Source organism: Uloborus diversus, chromosome 1, assembly GCF_026930045.1.
Source record: "Uloborus diversus isolate 005 chromosome 1, Udiv.v.3.1, whole genome shotgun sequence".
Classification (NCBI taxonomy): domain Eukaryota; kingdom Metazoa; phylum Arthropoda; class Arachnida; order Araneae; family Uloboridae; genus Uloborus; species Uloborus diversus.
The window spans coordinates 167,011,866-167,038,727 of NC_072731.1; the positions used below are offsets into that span (position 1 = coordinate 167,011,866).

A 26,862-nucleotide genomic window follows, 5' to 3' on the forward strand; every position below is an offset into this window, starting at 1 on the left:
GTTTCGAGTAAAGCGGAATTAAAAAAAACTGCTGTGATCATTTTTCAGTTTTTTAAGTGCTCATGGCATTGGAACTAAACGGAATTTCGAATTGAAATTTTGGCAACATTTTCTTGAATAGTTTACTAACATTTTATGACATAAAAAATGTATTTTTTGACCCGTCTAAACTGGTTTCCCCGCTTAAGATACGCTGAACTACAGGATGCATCATGGTTTCGAAACAGTAGGGAGGGTTCCTGTCTCATTTATTTTATTGCCTTAAGTGTGTTATTTATTGTATGTTAAGTGTACATGTGGTGCGTGATAATGGTCTAGTTTTAAGATACTGACAGATCGTCCCGGTGAGGCCAGAGCTCTGGTGCAACTGGTTAACAAGCGAACGCTCTACCGATTGAGCTATTCAGCTCTGTCGGTCATAGCGCAAATTAATCTCATAAATTTAATCGAAAAACTCAGTCCGATGCTTTTAAACAGTTTTTGACAGAAAAAAAAAAACAATTTTTAGACGTGGGTCTATTATTATTCGTCATTAGCCTGCACGATAAGCTTTCAAATAGGGGTAAAATTATTGAATTTGATCAAGAAATGAGAAAGTTCTCGCGTAGCCACGAAAAAACAGGCTACATAAATAATATATAAGATGATTATTCTAGGCAGAACTAGATCTTGTCTAGTAACAGAGTATTGTTTACTAATTCTTAAATGATTGCGATTAAGTTCAGCGCTGGATTATTTATGGCAATCACAACAGTTAATTTAAAAAAAAAAAAAAAGGAAAAAATTTGGCAACCAGGAAAGTTTTGTTTTGTTGATTTATAGTTTCGAGGAAGAATTCCTTTCAACTATATATTTATGGTTTACACTTGACTGACTTTGAATTTCATGGTTGTTAAATTACTACGGATGTATCAGGTGTTTAGTATCAAAACTAGCTTAATCCCTGAATATTTAAAAGTTTTTTCATTTCATAATTTTGATACTTATTCTCAACATAGTGGATACCATTACATTTCAAAGCAATTTAGAGTGCAATCAATTAAAAAAACTACTTTGAAAAACAACTCAAACCGTGAATGTTTTCTGTCTCTCCTGTAAAACTTGAAAAAGTGGATTAAGCTGGTATTGATATTAAACGTCTCATTATATATAAATTGATTAATCAATAATAAACCACTCTGTCTGTATACAGAGTGGTTATAAAATTTTGTATATGGTAAATGACGAGTTATGTGTACGTTTAAGGTTTTTTCTTAACTTGGATTGTTGTTGAACTGTGCTGTTGCAATTCTAGTTCATGGAAAAAACTATTTTACACTGCGTTTTAGAACTTAGAAATTTGAAATTTTCATTAATTTTCAACTATGATCAAAATATTTTTGACATAAGTCAGAGCACACTGGTTTGACCAATTACGGTGAGAAGTTTTTGGAGATGGCGGTATACTTCCTTTGCTTCCTTCGTGTGGAAGTAGAAAAGCTTTTAGCTAAATATTTACGTTTTTTAATGCACTTTCATATTAGCCAGCGAAGAATAAGTCTTTCCTGCGTTTATTTATTTTAGGAAACAAGAGAAAAAAAAACACACATTGATGATTTTAGTGACGTTATAAAATTTATTTGTGCTCCCTAAATAATAGACATAAGGTCGTATGCATTTAATTTTAACGATAAGATAACTTTTTTTGTTAAAAAATTTCGTTTGCCACCTTAATTGTCGCCATCAAATATATTAGTGGCAAACTCAACGTTCTGTAAGCAGGACAAAACAGCTTCGGAACAAACATACCGTGATAATTTTTATTGGAGCAGAATAATGTGAGGAATCACTCCGCGATATCTATTTTCAACAATAAAAGAAAGTGCTATAAAACACAATGAGTGTCTTATCAAGCGTCGGAAATATGCGATTCTGATTGTATGTGTAAAACAGTTAAAGAGATCCCGTGACTTTTCTGTTTATGATGCGGAAAAGGGAATCAAAATTTTCCTTTTTGCTGCGGATGTCGTTTTCCTGCGGAGTACGAACAGCTCTCATTCCGCCCATATTTCCATTTATTGACACATATGTCCGCGCTGCCAGACGTCATGGAAATCGAAACAGGAAATGACGTAAGATTTGTTTTGACTTTTTATGAACTGTATTTTTAACGCCTTATTAAATTATTTTCGTTTTCTATTTTTTATCTATTTTTCAAATTCTCCACATAGAAAGTGTTTGTAATAACGATAACACTGTAACCATTTTGCATTAATGTAACGAGTTTGGGTTAAAAATCTTCGTGAGTGTGATCAGGGGCGGATACAAGGGGAGGATCATGGGGGTCATGACTCCCATAAACCGTTGACAATATTATCTGTCCACATTGTGTTCAATCACTTTATGAATAAAGTGTAAACGGTTTCAGTAATTTTTCAATTCACTAATTATTTTTAAAAGCAATATTTAAAACAATACATATTTTCTATGCTTATGAAATTAACTAATGTTCAAACACTTTATGAATAAAATGTAGGCGATTGCAGCAATATTTTCAACTCATTAATTATTTTTGAAAGTAAATGTTTGAAATACTACTTATTTTCATTGCTTATGAAATTAATTTGTAACGTTTATTCCCTATCAAGCGCCTTATTCCAGGCGGATTTGGTGCTTTTTATTGACACGCAAACAGTTTCAGAAGTTTTTCGTACCCGAAATCGTAGGTTCGTTTATGGGGGGAGGGACATTTTTCATTTTCACCGTGCCCCCACCCCTAAAATGGTATTCTGTATCCACCCCTGCGTGTGATAAAGTTACGCAAGTTATTGAAACAGTGGTTTACAAACTCATACTTACCCTCCATTTTTTATAAAAAATCTTTTGCCCCCCCCCCTTTTATTTTTTTAATAATTCAATTTTATAATGCTATCCTGAAGTTACAATTGGTTTAATGGGTTGGAATACACACACACATTTTATTGTTACTAGTGTTTGCCCAGTAGTTGAAATTCGATCACTGCGGAGGTCATGACCCCCATAACCTCTTAAACACTTCAAGATTCATTCGTGGGTCAAAAACATTCCATTAAAAAAATAGTATTTTTTTCGTTGCTAAATTAATAGCTTTTCTACAAAAATATAAATACACATTACGAATATCATCTTACTAATATTATATATGCGAAAGTTTGTCTGTATGGATGTATGGATGTTTGTTACTCTTTCACGCAAAAACTACTGAACGGATTTTGATGAAACTTTACAATAATATAGCTTATGCATCAGAATAACACATAGGGTAGTTTTCGTCCGTTATGGGGGGCAAAACCCGCTTAGGGGGGCAATAAAACACAATTTTTGTATAAATTCTCTAATATTGAGATGAAAAAATACTTGCACATATTTACATTATATGTCCATCGAAAGCTCTGATTTTTCTGCTGAAGATGGCACCTGTTCGAAATTTCTAAGTAGAATAAAAAACGAGTTATGAGCTTTTTAGATCCATGTTCGAAGGCTTTCCTCAACTCAATACAGTATTTAGTGTATCATCTCAACTCCCTGTCGATAACGACTATTGTTGTATTGTTGACTATCTTTGCTTTTCGTGATTGTTCAAGGCTTTTTTCAAGTCAAATCTTGAAGTAAGATTTTTGCACAAGATTGGCAAATAATACATGATTTGGCTGATCATTTTCCATTTAAACGGAACTTTAATGTAATTAATGGTTTTTATTATTATTTATGCTGATTGAACACTTACTCATTATCCAAACAACCAGCAGATCGCCAAAATTTTTGCAGAAAGATTTCCGTAGCTGATGCATTTGGCAGTTTTTTCAACGTTGCTGTTTTTGAAGCCGAAGACTACGTCATAATGTTTCTCAGCTTTCACCATGTAAACAAAATATCGCCAATCAAAGAATTTTCAAAAGACTTTTTTTACTGTGTTAAATAATCCGGCAACTAAATTAGGCAAATCTATAAACAGCACAAAAACTTCGATTAATTTTCCTTTTTGCACAATTTCAAACAATCACCAAATTGTATTACTTATTTTGGTAACATTTCGGATGAAACTGTTTAGCGCCATTTTATGGTGACCAAAAATATCTCAGCATCTGGCGACGATATCTCTGTAACGAAAATTAATATCATATCGTTTTACAAAGTAAGGAAAGAATGGGGGAGCATCATCGAAGGTACCCCGAAACGACTTTCGCAAATTCGGTAAAATCGCACCAAGAGCCACAATGATTGAAATTTCCCGAAATAACTAAAGCAAGTATAAGGGGATTACGAGCGCAGCTACTTTTTTTTTAATCACTTCGTACTTTATTAGCCATACAGAGAAGGTTTTAGACTCCATGTTAAAAAAAAGTATCAACAGATTAATCTTTTTAAATATGAGAAGATTAATTTCATGTTTTTTTAAATTTGTATATGCTTAAGTATAATGCTTTCGTTTCTAAATCAATACTACTTTGTTCTTTATACTTATTGATATTTTATTTTTATGGGTAAGGAAGAAACTCGATTTTTAATCACGTCAAAAAGATGTGTTTTAAATTCTTTCACTTAAAACAGAAAACAAAAGCAAGTAACGATTTTTTCTAATAATTATTACTGAACCAGGCAACGCCGGGTATTTTTGCTAGTTAGATATAAACAAATACATAAGAGGAATTTAACGTAAAATTTATTAAGCAAACTGGTATTTACAAATAAGTAAAGTAAACATGACTTTTTTTTTCTAGTTAAATCTAGATTCCAGATTCAAATCTAAACCTTTTCAAATGTTTTGAAAAGGATTTTCAATATTATTGTACTATTATCAAGTAAATAATGTTAATAATATTTATAACAGTAATAACATTATTAACTAGTGGATCCCGCACGGCTTTGCCCGTAATAGAAAAATTAAAAGGTCTCTTGGTTCGCCTGTATGTTTACAAATAATGTATGGTGAATTTTCTCGCTAATTGGCTTATACCCATGTTACGGTTCCACGTTATGATAATTTCGTATCTCGCCAATTGACTTGTGCCCATGTTGCGGTTCCACGTTATGATAATTTCGTAATTTACGCGTCCATCTTATGATAGTTCTGTTCTTAAAATCGGAATAGAAAAAGAACCACATCGAATTTTCGAAAAATCTCTTCGAGGTGACACCCCCATGCTATAAACTAACTTTGGGCCAAATTTCATGAAAATCGGCCGAACGGTCTATAATAATTGTAATAATAATTTAAATCAATAATTATACCTTTTTAATGCCTAACTAATGGTTTGAGAAACAGACATTCACTTTATTTACCTAATATTTGATTTTTTTCTTAAATATTTTAAAGTATTCGGATTTTTTTCCTTAACAATTTAGGAACAAAGTTTGCAATTTGCTATCTGAAGTAAAAAATGGAACAGGCATAAAATTTTGAAGTTTGATAATAACAATTTTTCTTTTTGCAAACAAGAGGGTTTTTCGAACAGAATAGCTGTATACAAAGTCCGACTGACCTGTCATATTTTTGTTACCTGGGAAATCCGCATTTCTTGATACGCAAAAGTACAATTGTAGAATGCTGTATTTTAGCGTTTGTTTTGAGCGGAAACTATAAAAACTGTATGGGTAATCGAAGATTTGTCGTAATTTTTCTGCATTTAAGAATTTGTTCAAAGTATTTAAAAAACATCTACTTACAGTCGAAGCAATAGGAATACGCTAAAGGAAGAGACTTGGAAACTTGAGCAAGCGGTGGTTTTAAATTTGTTCATAATTCAAGAGTTATGTTTCTTAATGCAATTTTATTCGTAACTTGGTACTGGTACAATTTGTATCAAAACGTGTACATAAGCATTAAAGTGACTTCATTATGCCCACTTACGTATTACTGAACCTGGTTTTCTTTAGAACATTTTTCACTGCAATAGTATGTTGTATTGTCCGTTTTCCACAAGAATTCACTTAACTCCTCCCTCGTCACGTGGCATCCGATGATTCTATTTCGCTGTTTTCTGCAGAAGGTATGTTCAGATCATAGCATTTTGTTGTAAAAGCAGCAGTTTTCAAAACGTAAGAATAACTAAAATAACAACAGACAAGTGAAGCAAGTGATGTGAAGGACACTAAGACTGTTTTGCACATTAAAATGCACGCCTAAGTTAAGGATGTCTGGTTGTCTCCTTTAGAAGCGCGTGGATTGCTTACCGAACACCCCCGCGTGAAATGGAACTCTGCGTTAGAGGGGGCGTGGCGAAGTGCCTTCTCGTGAAAAACGGACAATAGAATGTAGACCAATGGTGTCCAACCTACGGCATACGAAGCTGATTCTTGAGTCCCGTTGTTTTGTTCATTGTTACAAACCGAAGGCTTGATTACCTGACAAGGAACCAAATATTCATAAATTGGTTTCTGAAAAGTCTGCATTTAATAGAACAGATATCAAGTAATTGATAACAAAAATATCCGTTTGTTATTTTCTTCCCCTTTTCATATTTTTCAGTGTTATTTGGAAATTAGTTCAATATTTTGGAATTTTATATGTGTTCCGGCCCGCAAGAATGATTTTAAGGGGAGTCAGTACCCCCTATACCGTCAATGTTAATTTGCACAGGTTCATGTACCTTTTCTGAAAATCTATTAAAGATACAATTATGATATTTTTTCTCTACCTTAAGTAGACTCTTTTTTCTATACTGAAGTAAAGTTTTACAGAAAAAAAAGCTTAGTTTTTTTTTTAAATCTAATGTGTAAGTCCCTGTATTTTTTTTTTTTCAAAAGATGCCATTTTGCAACACGAAATCAGCTCTATAAAAAATATTTTTCGAATATGAGAAAAAAATTTGCTTCAGTATATGCAATTAAATGTATGGAATAGGTGGTAAAAATTTCAAACCCTAACACAATTTAGTTTCTGAGAAAAAAGAACATTTAGTTTCAAAAATACCATTTCGAGATATGGCAATTTAAAAGGGAAAATCATACCTCATCAGAATAGGTTTACATTTTTTCAAAGCTTTTTTTAACTTACTTCTAATATGAGCACGATCAAGAAGTTTGTATCATTAAAATTGTATTGAAATGGAGTTTCAAAATATATAAAAATCAAAACATCGAATTTTTGAAAGTATTTAGGGTACTGACTCCCCTTAATATGAGGTCCGGCCCTCGGACAGTAAAAGGTTGGACACAATTGTTGTAGACCACTGCAGGAAAAAAAAAAAAAAAAAAACGTTACTGAGATTTTTCATTCCAGGGTTGTTCCATTCTAAGCACTCGAAAAAACTCCACAAGCTCAGAAGAACAAAAAACAGGTGTGAAGAAAGGATTGTCTCTGGGCTTAGCTTCAGTTTTCGTTGTGGGTGAAATGGCGGGAAGTGGTGTACTTGCACTGCCAAGAGCAATTGCAGACTCTGGTAAGCTTTATCTTTATTACTATTCTTCTCAGCTTGTACAGGTTTATATCTCGTGCTAGCCATTCAAATTGTAAGCTTAAACTACGCTTTATGGGGAAACCGTAGGGAAACTATGCGAAGATGAAAATTAGCTAATAACACTCTTAATCAAATCACCCTTTCAAAATAAATAAATAAAACATCCAGCATCCAGTATTCATTAGAATTTTAACGTCTTGAATTCCAATTATGTTTTTCGCAATCACGAATTGCGATGGAACCCTACTCGTTGTGTTTCTTGTTTCTACAAAAGGAATAGAATAGACGTAGCCAAGAAGTTTACATCCGTCGATGACTGGTGATTTTCAGCATAAGTAATACGAGGCATATCCGTAAAAAAAGAAATCGTGATTAGAATGCCGTAATAAAGTTACAGATTTTATGGCCGATATCCATCAGTACACTTATCATGAAGATTACTTACAGCGTGTAATCTCATGCATTTTTATTTCTTATCAATCTCAAACGATGGGAATTAGTAAGCTGGAAGTTTGCATTTAGATAAAGTTTTGCTGTTTTAGTTCCCATATATCTCTGTGTGTGTGTGAGTGGTGGTGGTGTGTGTGTGTGTGTGTGTGTGTGTGTGTGTATGTGTTTTTCTGAAAAAACGTAATTTTACACGTAAAACCCGTTTTTCAACATAAAGTCTGCTTGATTTAAGCCCTGAAAAAATATAAATAAAATCAAACCGCAAGCGACTTGTAATTTTGACGACGAACATTTTACTTTCTAAATAAATATTTAAACAACCGTCGTCATGGTATTCTGAAAAATCAAAGCAACATCAACTTTGGTCAAGTGATGATAATAAGCAATTCGTGCTTGCTCAAAAAAAAAAAAAAAAAAAAAAAAAAATCGAAAACGATTCATCAGTATAGGAGCTGCGATGACCCAGACAGACACACAGACACACTCGCCAGGCTTACAAACTCCCTTTCTTTCTGTGTCGGGTGTTAAAAATAGAAGTTATGAAATATTACATAACATTTCTTGATAACAGACATTTTGGTCTCGATTATTTTAACGTTTATCGAGTGATATAAGTACTTTGTTCGGGCAGCGATAGTGTTTTCTTTTTATCTTAGCGACACTCTGTATTTCTGAAGTGGGAAGTATGTCCGTTTTCCTTCTTCTTTTTCTTCTCATTAAAAAAAAAAAAAGGTTTTGCTACTTACTTTCGCTTTTTTCCATTCATAAATCTTACCCGTTGAGAACAATGATATCTATAAAAAAAACTCCAAGGTCAATTAAAAAAAGACAGCTGGAGCATTAAGAAATGACAAAAACAACATGGGTTTATGTATCATTAAAAACACACATACACATAGAAGGAAAAAAAAATTAAAAATGCCATGTTTTGCCACTGACATTAAGTTTCTCGAGTTGCAAAAGGATACTCGTACCTGAAATAGTTTAGGGCCCCGTTTAATCTTTATTCGGCTTTCTCTCTCTGATGTTGATTCAGAAATCAAAATACAACGGTAGTGTTCAAGTTTTGCCATGCTTATTTTCTTCCGTGGAGTTGTATGCAAATAGAACCTTTTTTTGGCATATAATGAACCAATACTTTCAGGGACAATAAAAAAATTACACTAAATATTTTAATATGTGATGAGCGAGCGAAGCGAGCTACACTCACGAAGCTGTCCGATGGAAACTGCGTTAGCAGTTTTGAGGAATGGCGAGCGGTAGGCTTCTCAATCGAATAAACATGCGAGATGAAGATCCTTAATAAAACTATACTGCCGTGTGCAGGTAAACGGCAGTATCTGCTGAAATGAGCTTTCGAGGTGCTGTATTCAATACTAACAATAGGAAAATGTTGGAATTAGACGTTTTTTTCGCACTTTTTTTCAGCAGAAACCAAATAAGTGAGCTTGTACAATAAGGATAACGTACAATAGATGACAAAAAAAAAAAAAAAAAAAAAATGAAAAACGAAAATATTGCAGTTACTGCCCTTTACCTGCACACGGCAGTATAGGGCACACCTAATTTGGCAGCATTGTGAAGGCTAAGCAGATCCTAATCACAGCGTTACGACGCTTGCATGTTAGGTTTGCCCCAACTTTGGATTAACAAAAATAGCTCTGTCTTAATCACGTTGTTCCCACAAAAGAGGGGGACAGTCTGAAACTGGCCTACCGACATTTTTCTTCTATCATAAATGTTCATAGCTTGTTATGAATTCTTATTCGATTTACTAATTTTCTTTCTTTTTCTTTTTCTTTTGTATTCGATAATTACATTTTAGAGAACTTTTCACACTTTTAACATTTTAGTTACTTTCTTCCGTTTACTTTTACCTGTTCGAGGTAGTAAGTTAAACAAATAAAGCAAAATGTTATTTGGACTGAAAGGTGCAAAAAAAAAAAAAAAAATAAATAAATAAATAAAATAAAATAAAATAAAATAAATCAAAATCATAACTACTCTCTTTTTTAGGTTGTGATGTTAAAAAAAAATATTACTGTAAAAGTCTGAAATCTGGCGAATGTCGACATTAGCCGGTTAATATCAACATTCACGCACCAAAGACATTTATGAAAGACCGAATACTTCCGGTGAATCACCGGTGCAAGTCGACATTCTCCAACTTTGAGCTTTACGGTAACATGCATATATTTATACATTTTCTATATGAAAGTTCTTATTTTCAATGTTTAACATAATTTGTGCTTTTTTCAAAGGATGGGGTGGAGTAGCTCTCCTGTTGTTCTGTTGCATCAGCACTTTATATTCAGGAATCGTTCTCGGAAAGTGTTGGATGATACTAGAAGAACGATATGACGAATACAAAAAAGAAAAAAACAGGTATCCGTACCCTGCTATCGCCTACAGAGCATTTGGAGTAAAAATGCAGTAAGTGTTTTATTATCCCCAGAAACATGATTTTCGTATTCATGCATCCATAAGTTCAATAGAAATCATTTGCCTTTTGTTTCTTTCATTTGTTACAATGGGGTTGTTTCCTTCAGTCCAAAATAGTACTTTTTGTCACTAAAATTGAACGTCAATAGCTCCTTTTGGGGAAAAATATAGCAGTAAACAAGGGTTTAAAATTATATGTGTGCATTGAGTGTGGTTTTTCAAATTGATTGAGGTTTTGTAGTGTGTTTTTGCGTATCATTGCACAACGTTTGTATTTATTTTAAAATAGCAATAAAAAATAGAAATACTTTGTTTTTTACTTCGACAACATGTCATTCTTCTGAAAGGGTGATACGTTCCAATCTCATCTTCTATATATGGTCCCTTAAAATTTTGAACTCGAATATCTGCTTGAGTTTTGGTCGCACAAATGTCAATCAAATTTGTTGTGTTAGTACAGCGTTACGACGCTTGCATGTTAGGTTTGCCCCAACTTTGGATTAACAAAAATAGCTCTGTCTTAATCACGTTGTTCCCACAAAAGAGGGGGACAGTCTGAAACTGGCCTACCGACATTTTTCTTCTATCATAAATGTTCATAGCTTGTTACGAATTCTTATTCGATTTACTAATTTTCTTTCTTTTTCTTTTTCTTTTGTATTTGATAATTACATTTTAGAGAATTTTTCACACTTTTAACATTTTAGTTACTTTCTTCCGTTTACTTTTACCTGTTCGAGGTAGTAAGTTAAACAAATAAAGCAAAACAAAAGCAGTGTTGTGCAGCCGTAACAAAAGCAGTGTTGATATCTTTCATCGGAGATTATTTCCCTAAATATAAGTAAGGGGACTTAGGGCCCGTATAAAAAGTTAAATTTTGTATTTTTTGACTGATTTTTATTTTTGCTTCAAACTTTGAATATCTTAACCCTGCATCTGATTTTGAACATTTTTGCAATTGGAAATATGCATCTAGGACTAACGGTATAGTTAGTCCTAGATGTATAGAGGTCTTGCAGGTTAAAACGGAGCACCCGGTATATGAAAAGAACAGGGTACACATGATAAAAATCAATGCTAGACATACAGGGTGTTTCAGAAAGGGCTTCTATGCTTAGAAATGACATAGAAGCAAAAAAGTGAGAGATAGACAGTTGAATCATATGGAATTTTTTATACGCCGGTTTTCAAAATAATGATTATGAATTAGAGGGGACTGTATTCATATTGTATAAGGGGCCTTTTTGTGTGAGCAATCAGCGTGCAGTACAAGAAGTCGCTGGCTCGATTCCCACCGGTTCCCTAGGCGTTCTTGCGTTCTTTGCTTTCCTTGTGCCATAAGTCTTTCTCCTGCTGTCTTTTCTGTAAATAAATAAAGAAGTTCAACCTTTTGAGGTATTGGCACCCAATCCTCGAATAGTTTTTTTTTATTTATGGATACATCATCAACAACAAAAAGTGTGTGAAAGTGTGCTGATTGAACAGAGGTCAAATATCATTGCAATGGGTTCGCTATGGCCCACTTTCACAGGCGTAACAGGATGCAATCGAAAGGAAAAGTTCGAAGTAACTTGCTACAATGTTTGAGGCAAGTTACTTCGCCTTAACTCTTTGAACCCATCATGTTGCTGCTGTTAAAGGCATATGGAACTCGTTGCAATGAGATACGATGCAAGTTTTATGTTCTCTTTGACTTTAGCGTCGTCTGCTTTTGAATCAGAACTCACTGCTCTGTTACCACGAGTGTTTGGAACGCAATTGTTCTATCGTGTTCACCAGAAAATACCAGTGATGTCATAAGCGCAACCTGAGTAACCACGTGATGTAAACGGTGGACTATTTATAAACGCATCATTAATTTCAATTTCAATCCCTCTTTGTTTTGCTGATTTCAAAGTAGAGTACTACTTTCTGAAACACCCTGTACGAAAGTAAAATGGATTTCCTGACCAATTTCTTTTCTTTGTTTCATGTAACACTTAGTAATTTCTACTGACTTTTCATACTTTTTTGCAGATACGTGGTATCATTTTGTATAGACTTTACACTTATTGGAGTGTCTACAGTATTTCTGCTTCTGGCTTCTCAACTTATTGGAAACTTGGCCGCAAAATGGGGAATTTCGTTTTGTTACTGGATTCTCATCTTAGCACTGATTCTTTGGCCTCTCATGTGGCTTGGAACACCAGAAGATTTTTGGTGAAGTAATTTTTTTCTCAATAATTGTTAAATCCAGTTTATCAAACGTACTTAATAAGATTTTCAATGGATCTATTCTTAATGTGTCTAAAAACATTTTATGTTTAATAAGAATGTTGTGTATTTCCTCAAGTATCATTTGAAAAGTATTGAGACTATGGCCAATTTTGTAAAATAGAGTTCATTGAAAAACAATGTCATGATACAGACATTATAAAGTAGAGGTCCTCCCCCTTTCAGGCTCTATTCCCCCGTTGAGCATTGACTTGAGATTTACGTTCCTTCCCCACACACAACATATATGGTTGATACGAGTAGTACGGGAATTTGGGGTAAAGTGAAATGGTAAAAGATAACTTACCTTTTTCGTAATGATTGAAAGTTGGAAATTTGTTCTGAAAATTATGGTAGGGGAGACCGGGGTTAGTTGTTACAATTTTTTTCAATATTTTTTTACGCTGAACTATTTCAATTATTTACACGTGTGAAACTTTAAAATGCATCTAGATTGTTTAACATTCATAACATATTTTTTTTTAAATGATTAAAAGTCACTGCTCCAAAATATTTCAAGTTTTTTGAATAGATGCAGATTGTAACAACTTACCCCACCACGGGGCATGTTGTTACAGTATATGGGGTTAGTTGTCACATGAGATATATTTTAGCAATGAAATGAATTTTACACATTTTCTGGTTTATTCTGTTAAATTTTAAAAATTCTTAACCACGTTAAAAACCAAAAACTCTTTTGGCTTTACAGATTTACTTCATTAATGACTTACTCTAATAAACTGTCATTATCATTGTCTGAATTACAATTTTTACAAGCATATAAATTATCAAACTTAGCACATCGGTCATGTGCTCATTTGTCACAATTACGACATTAAAGCCATTTAGTTGGTTTTTTGGATGCTGAGTACGGTTTAGCGCATTCCATACAGTACCAATATTCATCATCTTCATCTTAAAGACGCACTGTTTGGACGCAAGTTTTTCCACTTTTTTTGTCTTTGCGCCTGTTGATTTCTTCTCTATTAGACACAATTTCCTTTTCACAGATTTTTGTTTCCCAGTTTCGGCTTGCAAAACATTTTTTACTGGTGTATCTGTTAGAGTGGCGCTGATCTATGGTTTCCGTTGGCGAACCATCTTCACTTCTGCACTGCCTGCAGCGTTAGAGAAAGACCTTCATTCGAATAATACGCTATTGATTATTATTATCATTGTTGTAATTATTATTATTATTTATTCAACCATACATATTAACAATAAATTAAATCATAGAATGAAAGAGATCAGAATTACTATTATTATTACTATCGTCATCCAGCTACAGTATTTTATATGAATTAAATCATGCAATAAAATAGATCAGAAATGCTACTGATCACTACTAGCATTTTTCATCTTACTGCAGAATCTCTCTAGTGTCATGAAATTCTTCGGCTGCCTTTCGTAATGAGCTCCCTGAAATTACATTTTAGTCACATCCAAGTATGTTTCTTTAGATGTTTTGCCCCTGTCTGTCTTATTTTTATAATCCCCCGCCTAACACATTTAAAAAGAAAACATAATATTAAATTAAAAATTGCATGGGGAAAGTTGTTACTTGTAACAACTAACCCCAACAAAATTGCAGCAACTTGCCCCATACGACGCAACTTTAGTTCTTGGCACATATTACTGGTATTAGTATATCTTTGCACAAAACTTTTAAATATGTTAGCACTTACCGGAAAATGTAGGCTTTCACATGGTACAGAAATCAATCCGCTATATGCAACGTTTTCGTCACAAATAGAAAAATAACAGCGGAAAGAAAAATTACTTCCAGACTCAAAAAATCGTTTTCCTTGAGCACTGTCCCTGCTACTGACTGCAAGCCCTACAGTGACTGTCAGGGAATGCAGATGGGTGAGTGCTATAACCTAGTGCAAGGAAAGTCAATTTCTACGGGTGGTTAATTTTAAATTGGAATATAACAACTTACCCCGTGTAGCAACTAACCCCGGTCTCCCCGACATAAGGAAAGAACAATATACTTTATAATATAACTTGCATTGCAAAATTATTTTTTTTTGGCAATAAATTTGTACCTCCAAAAAAAAGGTGGAATTTTTTTGCTTCTTTTTTTCATAGGGAAAAGTTAAAATACTTTTCTAATGAAATATTTTCTATTCGATTATTATAGATATTTTTGATTCAATCATTGAGTAAATAAAGGACTGAATAAATAAATGAAAAGGAAATGAAACAATAAACGAGCAAAAAAATAAAAAGGGAATAAATGAGAAAAAATCGGTTAGTAAAATAGTGAATTTATAAGAAAGTAAGTGAATGAATGAATAAATATGGGAATTATTAAAGGGAGGAATGTAAATGAAATCTATACTAATATTATAAAGAGAGAGGGCGGATTCTTGTGTGTTTATATGTTCCAGGTAATCTCCGGAACCACTGCAGCTATTTGAAACATTCCTTCACTATATGAAAGGTGCTTTCTTACTGAGTGACATAGGCTATAATTCGAAAAAAATCCGATAAACAGTTCTTTTTTATTCCAATTTAGGCCCAAATTTCACATAAATTCCAGAATATGGGAGTGAAAAATTACATGCACATATTAATATTATACATCGTTGAAAAGGGTAGAATTTTCCGCATTCTAAACAATTTGTGTCATTGCTCTAACTTAATTACGGTGGGAGTAATTTGCGTTTTTAGCTTGAACTTTTTTAGGCTTAGCTGAAATTTACCACTACTTTCTTCATTAAATCTATCAATAAAAAGTGAAGGAATTGTCCCACAGTTTTCTTTCTGACAACATTGGAAAAAGCGACATTTTTTGCTCCAGATCTCTCTCAACCTATGGTCGAAATTGTCTGGGAAATGCACATAGTGTTATAGCTTTTTCTCGAAAGAAAAGCCTTGAAAATTCGCTAAATTAGATTCGCTTATATCTCCTGTTCTAACTAATTGAGAGAAATGGAACAAACATCATCTTGTTCGGAAATTAAAACTCTTTCCAACGATATCTAATGTTAGGGGGTAGGGGATTTTTTTACCCCTTAATTAGACGAAGTTTATCTTAATCAGTTAATTAGAAAAAACTAATTCGAAATTTAGAATTTCGGCTTTGATGTGCCGACCCCCGGGATACGTTTGAATTCTGTGCCAAGTTTCAGGGCTGTAGGTGCTATGCTATGGGGTCTGCTACAAAAAACAAACAAAGAAGCACCGTCACTTTTATGTATATAGATAACAAAAATAATTTTTGACTTACAACAAAATATGACAGTACGAGTATCAATTTTTGAAAATTGTTTGTATTATCATATTCTTTGATTTTTAGAGGTAATTTCTTCTTGACTGGAATAGACTACATGTGTTAGTACATAGTTAAAATATAACTAGATAGGTGGTGCATAAAGCAGAGTAAATATTTCACTCACTTTGTCCTACATTCCCCTAGCCAACGTGTACAAAAGGAATCTGAAGTTGGAGACATTAAGTAAAAATCTTAATACAGTTAAACTCGGTTAATACGGAATGTCAAAAATCCACGATTTTATTCGCATTAGCCGTTATTCGTAACAACCGTGAATGAGTGATTCTGTGAAAAAACGAAGAAATGCTTACCTATGTATTTGGACATTATTACTATTAATAGACACATTGTAATATGTTAGTATATTCAGAAAAATAAAATCTCTTATTTCTTGCAAATGAATGTTTTTGTAAAATATTGAAGAAAGGAAGATGATAATCGAATATCGCGGAATAGGCTGTTATCTGCAATCGAAGACGAAGTTTTATCTCCGAGTAAATTGAAATGTCCACAGGTGAACAAGTGTGCGAGCTTTATTTTATATGAAAAATATTTAATATTTTCTTCTCGATACACAATGGGACTTCACCTAACAAAATGATGAATAATTTCTAAAAAAGAAAATTACCGTATTCTACCACGAACATTTCAAGTAAAGAGGTGAGAAACTTTTGTTCATCTTAACCGAAACTTTCAATTTACTGCACGTATTATGTGTGAAATTTTTAATGTAATTAGACAAACTTAACGAACAAAATGTTCCTTTTAGCCGTGGTTTCGTATTAAACGTGATCGTGTTAAGAGAGATGAACTATAACTTCATACACAAAATTTAACTTGACTGTACAAGACAATATATTGAACATATTATTTTTATAAAAATGAATACAAACTTTTTTGAAGTAATCTAAGATCTAGAAAAAGTTGGACTGCATCGTCAGTGACTTTCACAACTTTAATGAGGGCTGACCCTGTTATTTAATTTTCAGACGTAACCACAAAATTGGGTAAACTATTGTTTGTGTTATTTTTTATTTTATCTTTTATCTGCTCACGCCCCTCTGAATTTACGTCCCCAATGTTGAGAACCACTGTAATAAAGTGTAGTATTTTCTTTCTTTCTTTGTTTTTTTGTGCTTTACAACGTGCATTTGCCATTCAGCAAGGAATCATTTAGTTTGAAATTAGCTGCGTTGCCCGGCTTTGCCCGGTCTACCTTGAAAATAAAAATTGTGTCAAGTGACGTACATTCAACAATCAGGCGTAAAAAATAAATAAAAAAAACATCATGATTTCCCTTCCAAACAACGACGACAGATATTAAAATACTTTTAAGAAATTAAAACCAAAAAGATGGGTTTAAAATGCGTAACCATGGAAACACAAAATGAAATAAGTTTAAGGAATTAAAATGCGAAAGAAAATGGTTCACAATTTGAATGGAATCGAGATTTCTGAAACTTGATTTAAAAATGCTTGTAATTTTTTTTCCTTTCGAGATAAAAGCTTATTTTTTCGACCTTAGGTCGAGTTAGATCTGGAGTAAAAAGGGTCGCTTTTTCCAATGGCTTCAAAAAGGAAGCTTTGGGACAATTCCTTCCTTAAGCTCTTATTGATTTATTTAATGAAGAAAGTAGTGCCTAAATTTCAGCTAAGCCTAAAAAAATTCGAGCTAAAAACGCAAATAATTCCAGCCGTAATAAAGTTAGAGCATTGTCATAAATTGCGTAGAACGCGGAAAATTCTAACCTTTCTAACGATGTGTAATATTTATATGAGCAAGTAATTTTTCATCCCCATATTTGAGAATTTATGTGAAAGTTGGACGTAAATCGGAATAAAAAAAGAACTACTCATCGAATTTTTTCGATCTGGTTTGCAAACCTTTTCAGGACTTAAAAGAACAAACAGTGAAAATTTCAGCGCAATCGGCCGGGTAGTTTTCGAGTTTTGCGAGTTCAAACACACAGACGCTTTTTCGGGACTTCATTTTATACTATGTAGAGATACTAAAAAAAAAGTCAAGTGCCAAGTCTCGGTACAATTTATCCTGGCTAAAATTTTTCTTCTTTATGAAGTCACGTTCATTGATTTTCCGTAAAATACACATCATTTCTGCATTACAATGTATGCTTGTATTGTCATTGCATTTATTTCATACCAAATTTAAGACCCACCTTGCAAAATGACCAACTTTACGATGCAGGCTTTCTTGTGAAAAATGAACTGAGTTAAATGTACCGTCATAACATTGTACTATTAGTACAAAAATGACAACTACAAATTCTTTCAAAAGTAGAATGGAGAAGTTGATACGAAAAATGTAGTGATATCACATTTTTAACTTGATACAGTAACAACTGTATTATCTCGTTAGAAAATTATCTGTGTTCTTTTTAAATTATAATAATAATCATCATCATATGTGAAATATCTTAAAACATAGATTTGCTAAGGAAAAAAATGTCGGAATTTTGTACTTATTTTTGCGAATTTAAACTTAATCTTGTTGAATTATTTCATAAAAATATTACGATGTTTTACTTTTTCTCCAGATTTTTGTTTTCATTAATATCTGTTCCCCTTTTTTCTTACGTCTTTTTAAAGTGGGACTCAACACCCAAAACTTTAGTGTAAATACAATATTTTTAAAATTATTTCATTGAAGTCTTTTTGATTTTTTGTGTGAATAATGGAGAATTTTTATAGAAATCGGATTAAGGGATAAAAAATGGCGGGTATTCATACGTAAGTCAGTTGTTTTTATCGAGTGCACATCTGTTATCAAATTTAGGACTCTCAATCTTATTTGGTTTGTATCCGCCAAGAGTCCGGGCGCTCCCCTTATCAGTTCAATTGTGTGCACCCTCCCTCCCCCCCCCCAGCTTATAAAATTTGTACTACTCCGATTACGAGTGGGGGGGGGGGATCAGTCGTAATTAGGGGCTTAAGGGCCGGGCCTCTAGTTTCCGATTAGGTTGGCATGACCTCTAGGTGGTCCTAATATATCGGAATATTTGTATACATACAGGATGTTTCAGTTGACTGTTTCAGAACTCTTCAGAGGAGTAGGGTGCATCGTGACGACTCGAAATCATACAGCAATGTGGGGTCGGGAATGCTTTTCAGAAGCGAGAAATGTGATATATGCCGAGAGCATTCTAGACTGTTTGAAGTTCTGCGTACCGAAGGTGTGAAATGTGCGTTGTAGCCGGTTGGAAAAGAAACTTAAAACACTTATTTTTAAGCACTTTTATTATACTTGGCCTCATTGTCACGGAAATATCTGAGGCCTGCTTTTGCTTATATCTCAGCAACTAGACCACTTGGAGACTTCGGGCTTTCGCTAAATGATTTGCTTAATCTTAAATACAACTCAACGCTAAAAAATTCAATTCTAAAATAAAATTATTATTATGGTTAGGACATTGGCGCCCATATGCAAAGTTGCAAGGGGGGGGGGCTCAAATATTTTCCCCGTAGTTTAGCTGGATATTTTCCCCGTGGAAACTGATTTCAGAACAGATTTGAGTCATTTAAATTTGACACTTTTAATAACTTATTCATTAATGGCTGAAGAAGAAATGGTTTTACATTTTTGCAAAGAAAAAAGCACTAAAAGCAAGGAAGTTCTAATTTCAAAGGGGGGGGGGGCTCGAGCCCCCCTTGCTCCCTTATATGAGCACTCTTGGGTTAGGATGGAAAACAGCAAATTTCATGTAATTTCCCCATTAAATGTTTAAATGTAAAACCCGTTGTTACAAATTTTGTTTCCTTACAACAGCAATAATAATAGTAATCATGATAAAAATTTTGAATCAAGGCTTCTCTGGAGCAAGCATGAAATTTATCCACAATCATTGCTTTTTTAGTATTTTTACCCTCATCTATGCCAATAATCAAAAACGGGGCTAAGTAACGAATGAGGATCTTTATCACGAGTAACTTGTATGTTTTGAAACATAAATTAGTTTAGCAAACCCTTAATATTCATATGGTGTTAATTAAATTAACAAATAAATCCTAGAGACGAACAATGATTCATTTTTAGTGCCAACTGCTTAAAGTTTTAGACACGTGTATAGGTTTTTTCCTTTTAGTACGGGGCATTTACACGAAAAAATTTGGTGAGATTTCGTGATTATCACATTACTCTATTTCTGAAATGCATTTACACTAAAAAGAATAAAATAACAGAATTTTTAAAAAAACACTAAGCACTTTTCATAATGCACTCAAAAGGATAAAATAACTTTAATGGGTCAGAAAGGACAATTTACGTATTCCTGTAGTTTTCAAAAGTTCCAAGAAAATGACACCACAAACGAGGAAAAGTGTGGTTCTAGTCATTTCAAACCAAACCTTCCCAATAAGAAAAATATGCATGCTTCAACACTCAAAGTTATGATTGAAAGCGACAGATAACGATAAAAAAAATTCTCTACATAGCTTGAGCAGCAGTTTCCTTTGTATCTGGTGTCATTTTCTTGGAATTTTTGAAAACTACAGGAATACTTAAATTGTCCTTTCTGATCCAAAAAAGTTATTTTTTCCTTTTGAGTGCAGTTGAAAAGTGCTTTTTTTTTCTTTTTTAATTCTGTTATCATTCATGTATCTTTGACTTTTTCACATATATTATTGAAAACATTTTCACTTTCGACCTTTTTTTCTTTGTGGTGCTTCTGTGTTCAGGAAAGCATCTCCGACCACATATTGCTTTATGATTTCAAGTCATCACGATGCACCCTACCTTTCGCAGATGTTCTGAAACAGGTAACTGAAACACCCTGTATATTGTCTGTCGAACACATCTGCATGTATCATGAGGACCAATTTATAAAAATATCATTATGATAGAAAACCATTTTTGTTCTTTCAATTTATGCATCTTTAATGCAGTTATCTTTAACGCAGATCTTTTTAAAGGCCCGCGGCAATCATGGCGTTGGTCACAACCGTGACTGCGTGTGTTCTACTTATGGTGGCTATTGGAAAAGAAAAGGCGGCATCGCATCATGCTACCTACGACAAGCCTGATGTTCTGTCCTTCTTCCTGGCCTTTGGAACGATACTTTTCTCATTCGGTGGTGCGGCGTCATTTCCGACATTCCAGAATGATATGAGAGACAGAACACAATTTTCAAAAGCTGCTTCTATTGGGTTTGGATGTATGATATTTCCACTGATTTGAATAATCTGTTAAGCACATTTTATGTAATTACAAAATGAAACAATATGTTCTTAGCAGTTGATTTTGAAATTAATTTTAAAAACAAAAGCGAAAAACAAAATCTAGCTTGCAACATCTAGCATCCAACCACAAGCATTAATTAGAATGTTGACATTTTGAATTTAAATTAAGTTTTTTTTTTTTGCGTCCACGAAATGTGATAGGATCCTACTCGTTGGGTTTTTTGTTTCTACAGATGGATCCTATCGCAGCCAAAATTGAAAAAACATAATTTGAATTCAAGATGTCGAAATTCAAATGAATGCCAGCCAGATATGTGGTGGATGCTGTTTTTGTCTAAAGATGATTGTGTAAAAACGAGAGGGTCGGGGGTAAATACAATCGATTCCGGGGGACATGGACTAGCAGTTGGAGGAGTCGACCCCCCGTAACCTCCCAGGAAAACATCCGCACGTTGAGGCCTGTGACTGAACCTCAAAAAGGATTGGGCGGTACATACCTGGTTCAATTTTGAATAAAACAAAATAAAAACATATTTTTGGCAAATCTCATTAGCTCGTTATGAACACGCGCGAATTCGAAAAAGATAGTTCCAATTGAACTTACGCGATGCAAACAACACTCACACTTCATCCAGTCCGATAACGACGCCACCTCACTCCACCCCCACTACATTCATAAAAAGATTAATCATTGCGAAACAAGGGGGATATCGGGAATCAAGAGTAGGTTACAAGGAGAAGTTAGAGAAACCAGCACCTTCTCCCCCTCCCCCATAGCATAGAATACTGGATACATCCCTTTCTTCTTCTTTTTCTTTTTTTTCACTCACTGCTCAAGCTCTGAAGGTTTAAAAGAAAGTCAAATATATTTATGCGAACACACGGGACGCTTCTGTGAAAATGAACAAAAAATATTTAGATAAACGACACCAGCATATGCTTCAATAAACCACACTTCAAGCTTTAATTGTTTGCAGCTTTCTTTCAGTTACGCTCAAACTTTATTAATTAGTCACCTAATTTATTTATTTCACATAATTTATTGACTGTCACTTACCTTCCCTCGTGACAAAACTTGGATAGAATGTAGGAGATTTTATATGTTTTTTTATACCACTAAAATGTTTCTGTAAATCGTCAAATATTTGATATTTGTCTAGAAATCGCTTGAAACATCTAAAATCTAAGATAACATGTCATTTATCAAACGTAGTACGTATTAAAGTTCGGTGCGGCTCATTTGCTCCTTAACATGTGAAGAGCTTATGCATTATTCGGCTCATCAAGGTAATAGTCGTGGAAAACATTAAAAAATAATAATAATCCTCCGGCTGAATATCCTACATTAAATGTTTACTAGTGTTCGCCCAGTGGTCGAAATTCGACCATACTCATAAATGAATGTTTGAGAAAACTTGAATGAATTTAACTATTTCCGACTTTTTTATTTTTACTCTTACTCATGTTTCCTGCATATCTGAAAACATACAATTTTTATATGTAAACACAATACCAAACAGTAATAATTTATTCCAGTTTTGCTTTTTGTCTGTTAATCTCAAAATAAATGGATAAAAGGACATATTTTGGCAATGGGGTCGTTTCCGAAATTTTAAGTTTTTTTTTTCTGAAACAACATGCTTAAAAACATAGTTTTAAACCATTTTTTAAATAATTTGAAAAACAGTTAATATTTTTTAACAAATTTTTTAATTGGCGAGCAGATTGATATTAATTTTTTTTTCGCTTCTGCACATGGCATCAAAAACGATGAAATGCCATTCACTAATGCCATTAGCGCACATCGCAAATTACCATAACCTGGAAAGGCGGTTGACAGCAAAGCGTAAACATTTAGCGTGGCAATGGAGTAGCACGCCAAAGTACATCCCTTGTAACGTCATGAAGCCCACGCTTCATTTCCAAAATCGAACATTTAAAAAGAATAATAAAAAATAACTGTCAGGAAATTTAAAGTTTTTTTCTGGCACCAGGTTTTTTTTTTGTTTTTTTTTGTTTATTCTATTAATTTCAGTGATTAAAAGAAGTACTTTTGACTGAAGAAAACAACCCCATTGAGGAATTGGTGTGGTTGTCAAATTCTTGGCTTGAATAATTTTGTTTTGGATACCATGTTGCTTTGTGCTAGCCCTATGCAAATAGATATTTCCCTACTCTTTGTTTACGTATGCAAAGGAAAAACATTTTTCGCTCAGGCATTGGAGCCAAAATATTTGACGCCAGTGGATAAAACTCGTCAATTATCCAATTTTAGAAATCTTCCCGTATGAAATGAAGCATCAAAACTCAGTTTATACTTAAAACTTCTGTGTGAACAATATTACTTATAAATCGTCTACTATTACTGAGTAAGAGTTGCTTCTTCGTCATTAGAAATATAAATTTCCAAATATCAAACGAACGAACTCTACTCGTGGCAACATATAACTGTTCATTCGAAAACACTGGAAGTCGCAATAATAGTACAATTAAAAAAAATGTCTTTGAGATTTGTTTATAATTAAGGGCGGTGCATAACTGATGTCACACTTCTCAACTTTTTCGACCTTTATCACAAAGTTTCGCACTTCACCATACTCCTCTTCCCTTTGTCACATGCCACGCTGTTTTTCATAAATGTTCCTATTTAAAAAAAGGCTTGTTGTCACATTCTCCCCATTGTATGTCCCTCTTGTCATTTCTTTCCTCTCCCTAGTCACAAACTGTTACACTTTCATGAACCCCACCTTAAAGCGGAACTTCATTCGTGGACAGCCCCCGTTTTGTGGTAACCGTATGCAAGTATATATTTCCCAACTCTTTGTTTACGTATGCAAAGAAAAAACTTTTTCGCGCTGCAATTGGTGCGAAAAACTTGAAGTCAACAGATGAAGAGCGCCAATTTCCCAATTATCGAAATCTTCCCGAATGAAATGATGCCGCAAAACGTAAAACGATTATACGTAAAACTTCTGCATGAACAATATTTCTTCCAAAAAGTTTAATATTATTGAGTAAGTTGCCTTGAACTCTTCCATTAGAAATGTAAAATTTCAAACAGTCAAATGAACGAATCCTACTTGCTACATTAAAAACTGTCCATTCAGAAACACTGGACGTCGGAATAATAGTGCAATTTTATAAAAAAAATCGTATTTGTGATTTGTTTATCGTTTAGGGAGTAACTGATTAATGTAATTTTCAAAAATTTTAATCCCTCTCCCCATTTGTCACCAAGTTTCACACTTTACCATACCCCCTGTTCCCTTTGCCACATGTCATACTGTTTTTAATAAATGTTCTTATCAAAAAAAGGCTTGATGTCACATTTTTCCTATTGTATGTCCCTTTTGTCATTTATTTCCTCCCCTTTGTCACGAACTGTTACAACTTAATGAGCCCCGCCTTAAAGAGGGACTTTATTCGTCGTCAGCTCCTTGCTAATAAACATTTCTCTACGCTTTTTTTACGAACGAAAAAGAAAAATATTTCTCGCACTAGCATTAGTGTCAAAAGGTTGTCACCAATGGATAAAGTTTGCCAATTTCGCAATTATGGAAGTCTTGCTGATTGAAATGATACTGCAAAACTCGTTTAATACGTAAAACTTCTGTATAAACAATATTCTAGTAGGCATGACCTTTGCCGTTAAATATAAAATTTCCAACAGTCAAATGAACGAACTATACTCGAGGTAACATATAATTGTCCATGCGAAAGCACTGGACGTCGTAATAATACGCCAATTTTATCAAAAGTTTCACCTTGATGTCTGTTGCTGGTGATAGCAAATGCAGGTATTATTGTGAGCTGTTTTTTTTTTTTTTTTTTTTTTTTTGAGCAATCACATTGCTTATTGTTCTCATTTGACTGTTTTTGGCGTCCTTTGACTTTATTTTCCCCCACCTCCCTCTGCGGCACCACCGTCGACCGGCCTCACGATGCTGCTCCTCTTGTGAAAAAAGTCTCCAGGTTGTGTCCATATCCTACACACACACACGCGCATACATACACACACTTGCAAACTCAAACACCTACACACTCACACACCTACACACACTCACATATGCACACACACACATACACGTTCATGCCTGCGAACAGACACAAACACACACGCCTTCACACACACACACACACACTCGTGATTGCGAAAAACATAATTTGAATTCCAGATGTAAAAATTCAAATTAATTTTTATTATTTATTTATTTATTTTTTATTTAAGAAGGTAATTTTGTTGAAACTGAAAGTCCTCCCTCTCTCTGGAAAATGATTTATTTAAATATTAAAATCGTGAAAACAAAATCAAAATGAAAATATTTTAAATTCCTGTAATTACCCAAGAAGTCTCAATAATAAAAACAAATGCAAGAATTTCATTTCTTTATGCTCAAGCGCGAAACTGCAACACACAATCCAGCAATTACTTCACGCTATGTCACGTGAAAAAGCAAATAAAAATGAATTTTCGATGACGTATAATTGCTTCTAGCTAATTTTCTTGTCATCTTAGCAGGTTTCCGTTTTTTAGCCGTAAACGGGAGGCAAACGCTTTTGGAAGTATTTTTCACGAGCTTTCCAACCATACCAAGCTTGAAGCACTGAAATGTATTTTTCGTGTAGAAAAAGCGGTTTAAAAAATGAATGAAAACTTTTCGTTTAACGCTTCCAACAATGAATTTCAACATTGGAAAAGAGATAAAATTAAAATTTTTGAGTTTCGCTAACTAAAAAAGGTTCATAACATTTTTTCTAGTGGATTTAGGTTATTAGGCTTTGGGCGCCCTGACAATTTCTTCGTTAGGAGTATTTTTTAAAGACCTTTCCAACCATATCAAATTCGAAAGAATTGGATCATTCGTTCGCGTAGAAAGAGCCATTTAGGACGAAAATGCGATTTTAATTAATTTATCTGTTAATTAGCGTTCAATTTCAATTTTTTTATCGATTACACTAAAACCCGGCAATAGCTACTGAACAAAAGAAGAATTGTGAAATCGATTCACAAACAGAGGAGAAATCGGTACCGAAAGAAAACGGCTTGCCTATTCTCTACTAATAATAAAGCTGAAAGTCTCTCTATCTGGATCTCTGTCTGGGTTTCTGTCCGGATCTCTGTGACGCGCATAGCGCCTAAAACGTTCGGCAGATATTCATGAAATTTGGCCCCCAAGGGCCAAAGGGTGCCTTTGGCACACCCCCATGCTACAAACATATTAGCATGGGGGTGTGCACCTTGAAGCGATTTTTCAAAAATTCGATTTTGTTCTTTTTCTATTCCAATTATAAAAACATTTTACCCAGAAAATTGTCATAACGTGGAAGAGTAAATTACGAAATTATCATAACGTGGAACCGTAACGTGGGCGAGCCATTTAACATAGCAAATTGGCGAGAATTTCGTCATCCATTATTTGTAAATGTACAGGCGAACCAAATGAACTTTAAATTTTCTACTACGGGCAAAGCCGTGCGGGTACCACTAATAATATATAAAGATTAAAATTTTATATTTTATTTTTGAAATTGTGCATCTTATTTTCTAAAATGTACGCTATCAGAGTCATTCTGACACGTAAATAGTATACAAAGCGAATTTTCTCAAACGAATTTTGCGAATACAGGTTGTTGTTTCCTCTGCGAAGATATTGTGCTAACAACAAAAACTGTTTTATAGATTCTTTTTCTTTGCTCTTCAAATTCTGCATCATTTACTAGTGGAGAAAGTAAAAATTATGTTACACATGCACAAAATTTTTCCGTATCGTCAAGCTGAAGATGTATTTAGCATCCCCTCTTTGATGATAAATTTTGGAGAAAAAA

General features: G+C 33.8%; 1 protein-coding gene across 1 annotated transcript in view; it reads left to right on the forward strand.

The window, feature by feature from the left end:
- The first annotated feature begins 1,985 nt into the window (after positions 1-1,985).
- Positions 1,986-26,862, forward strand: part of LOC129222860 (uncharacterized) — a 36,949-nt gene continuing 12,072 nt past the window's right edge. The window contains exons 1-5 of the mRNA XM_054857421.1: positions 1,986-2,111; positions 7,241-7,400; positions 10,130-10,301; positions 12,327-12,509; positions 20,770-21,011. Coding sequence (XP_054713396.1) covers positions 2,067-2,111; positions 7,241-7,400; positions 10,130-10,301; positions 12,327-12,509; positions 20,770-21,011 — 802 coding nt within the window. The 5' untranslated portion in view covers positions 1,986-2,066. The remainder of the gene's footprint in view (positions 2,112-7,240; positions 7,401-10,129; positions 10,302-12,326; positions 12,510-20,769; positions 21,012-26,862) is intronic.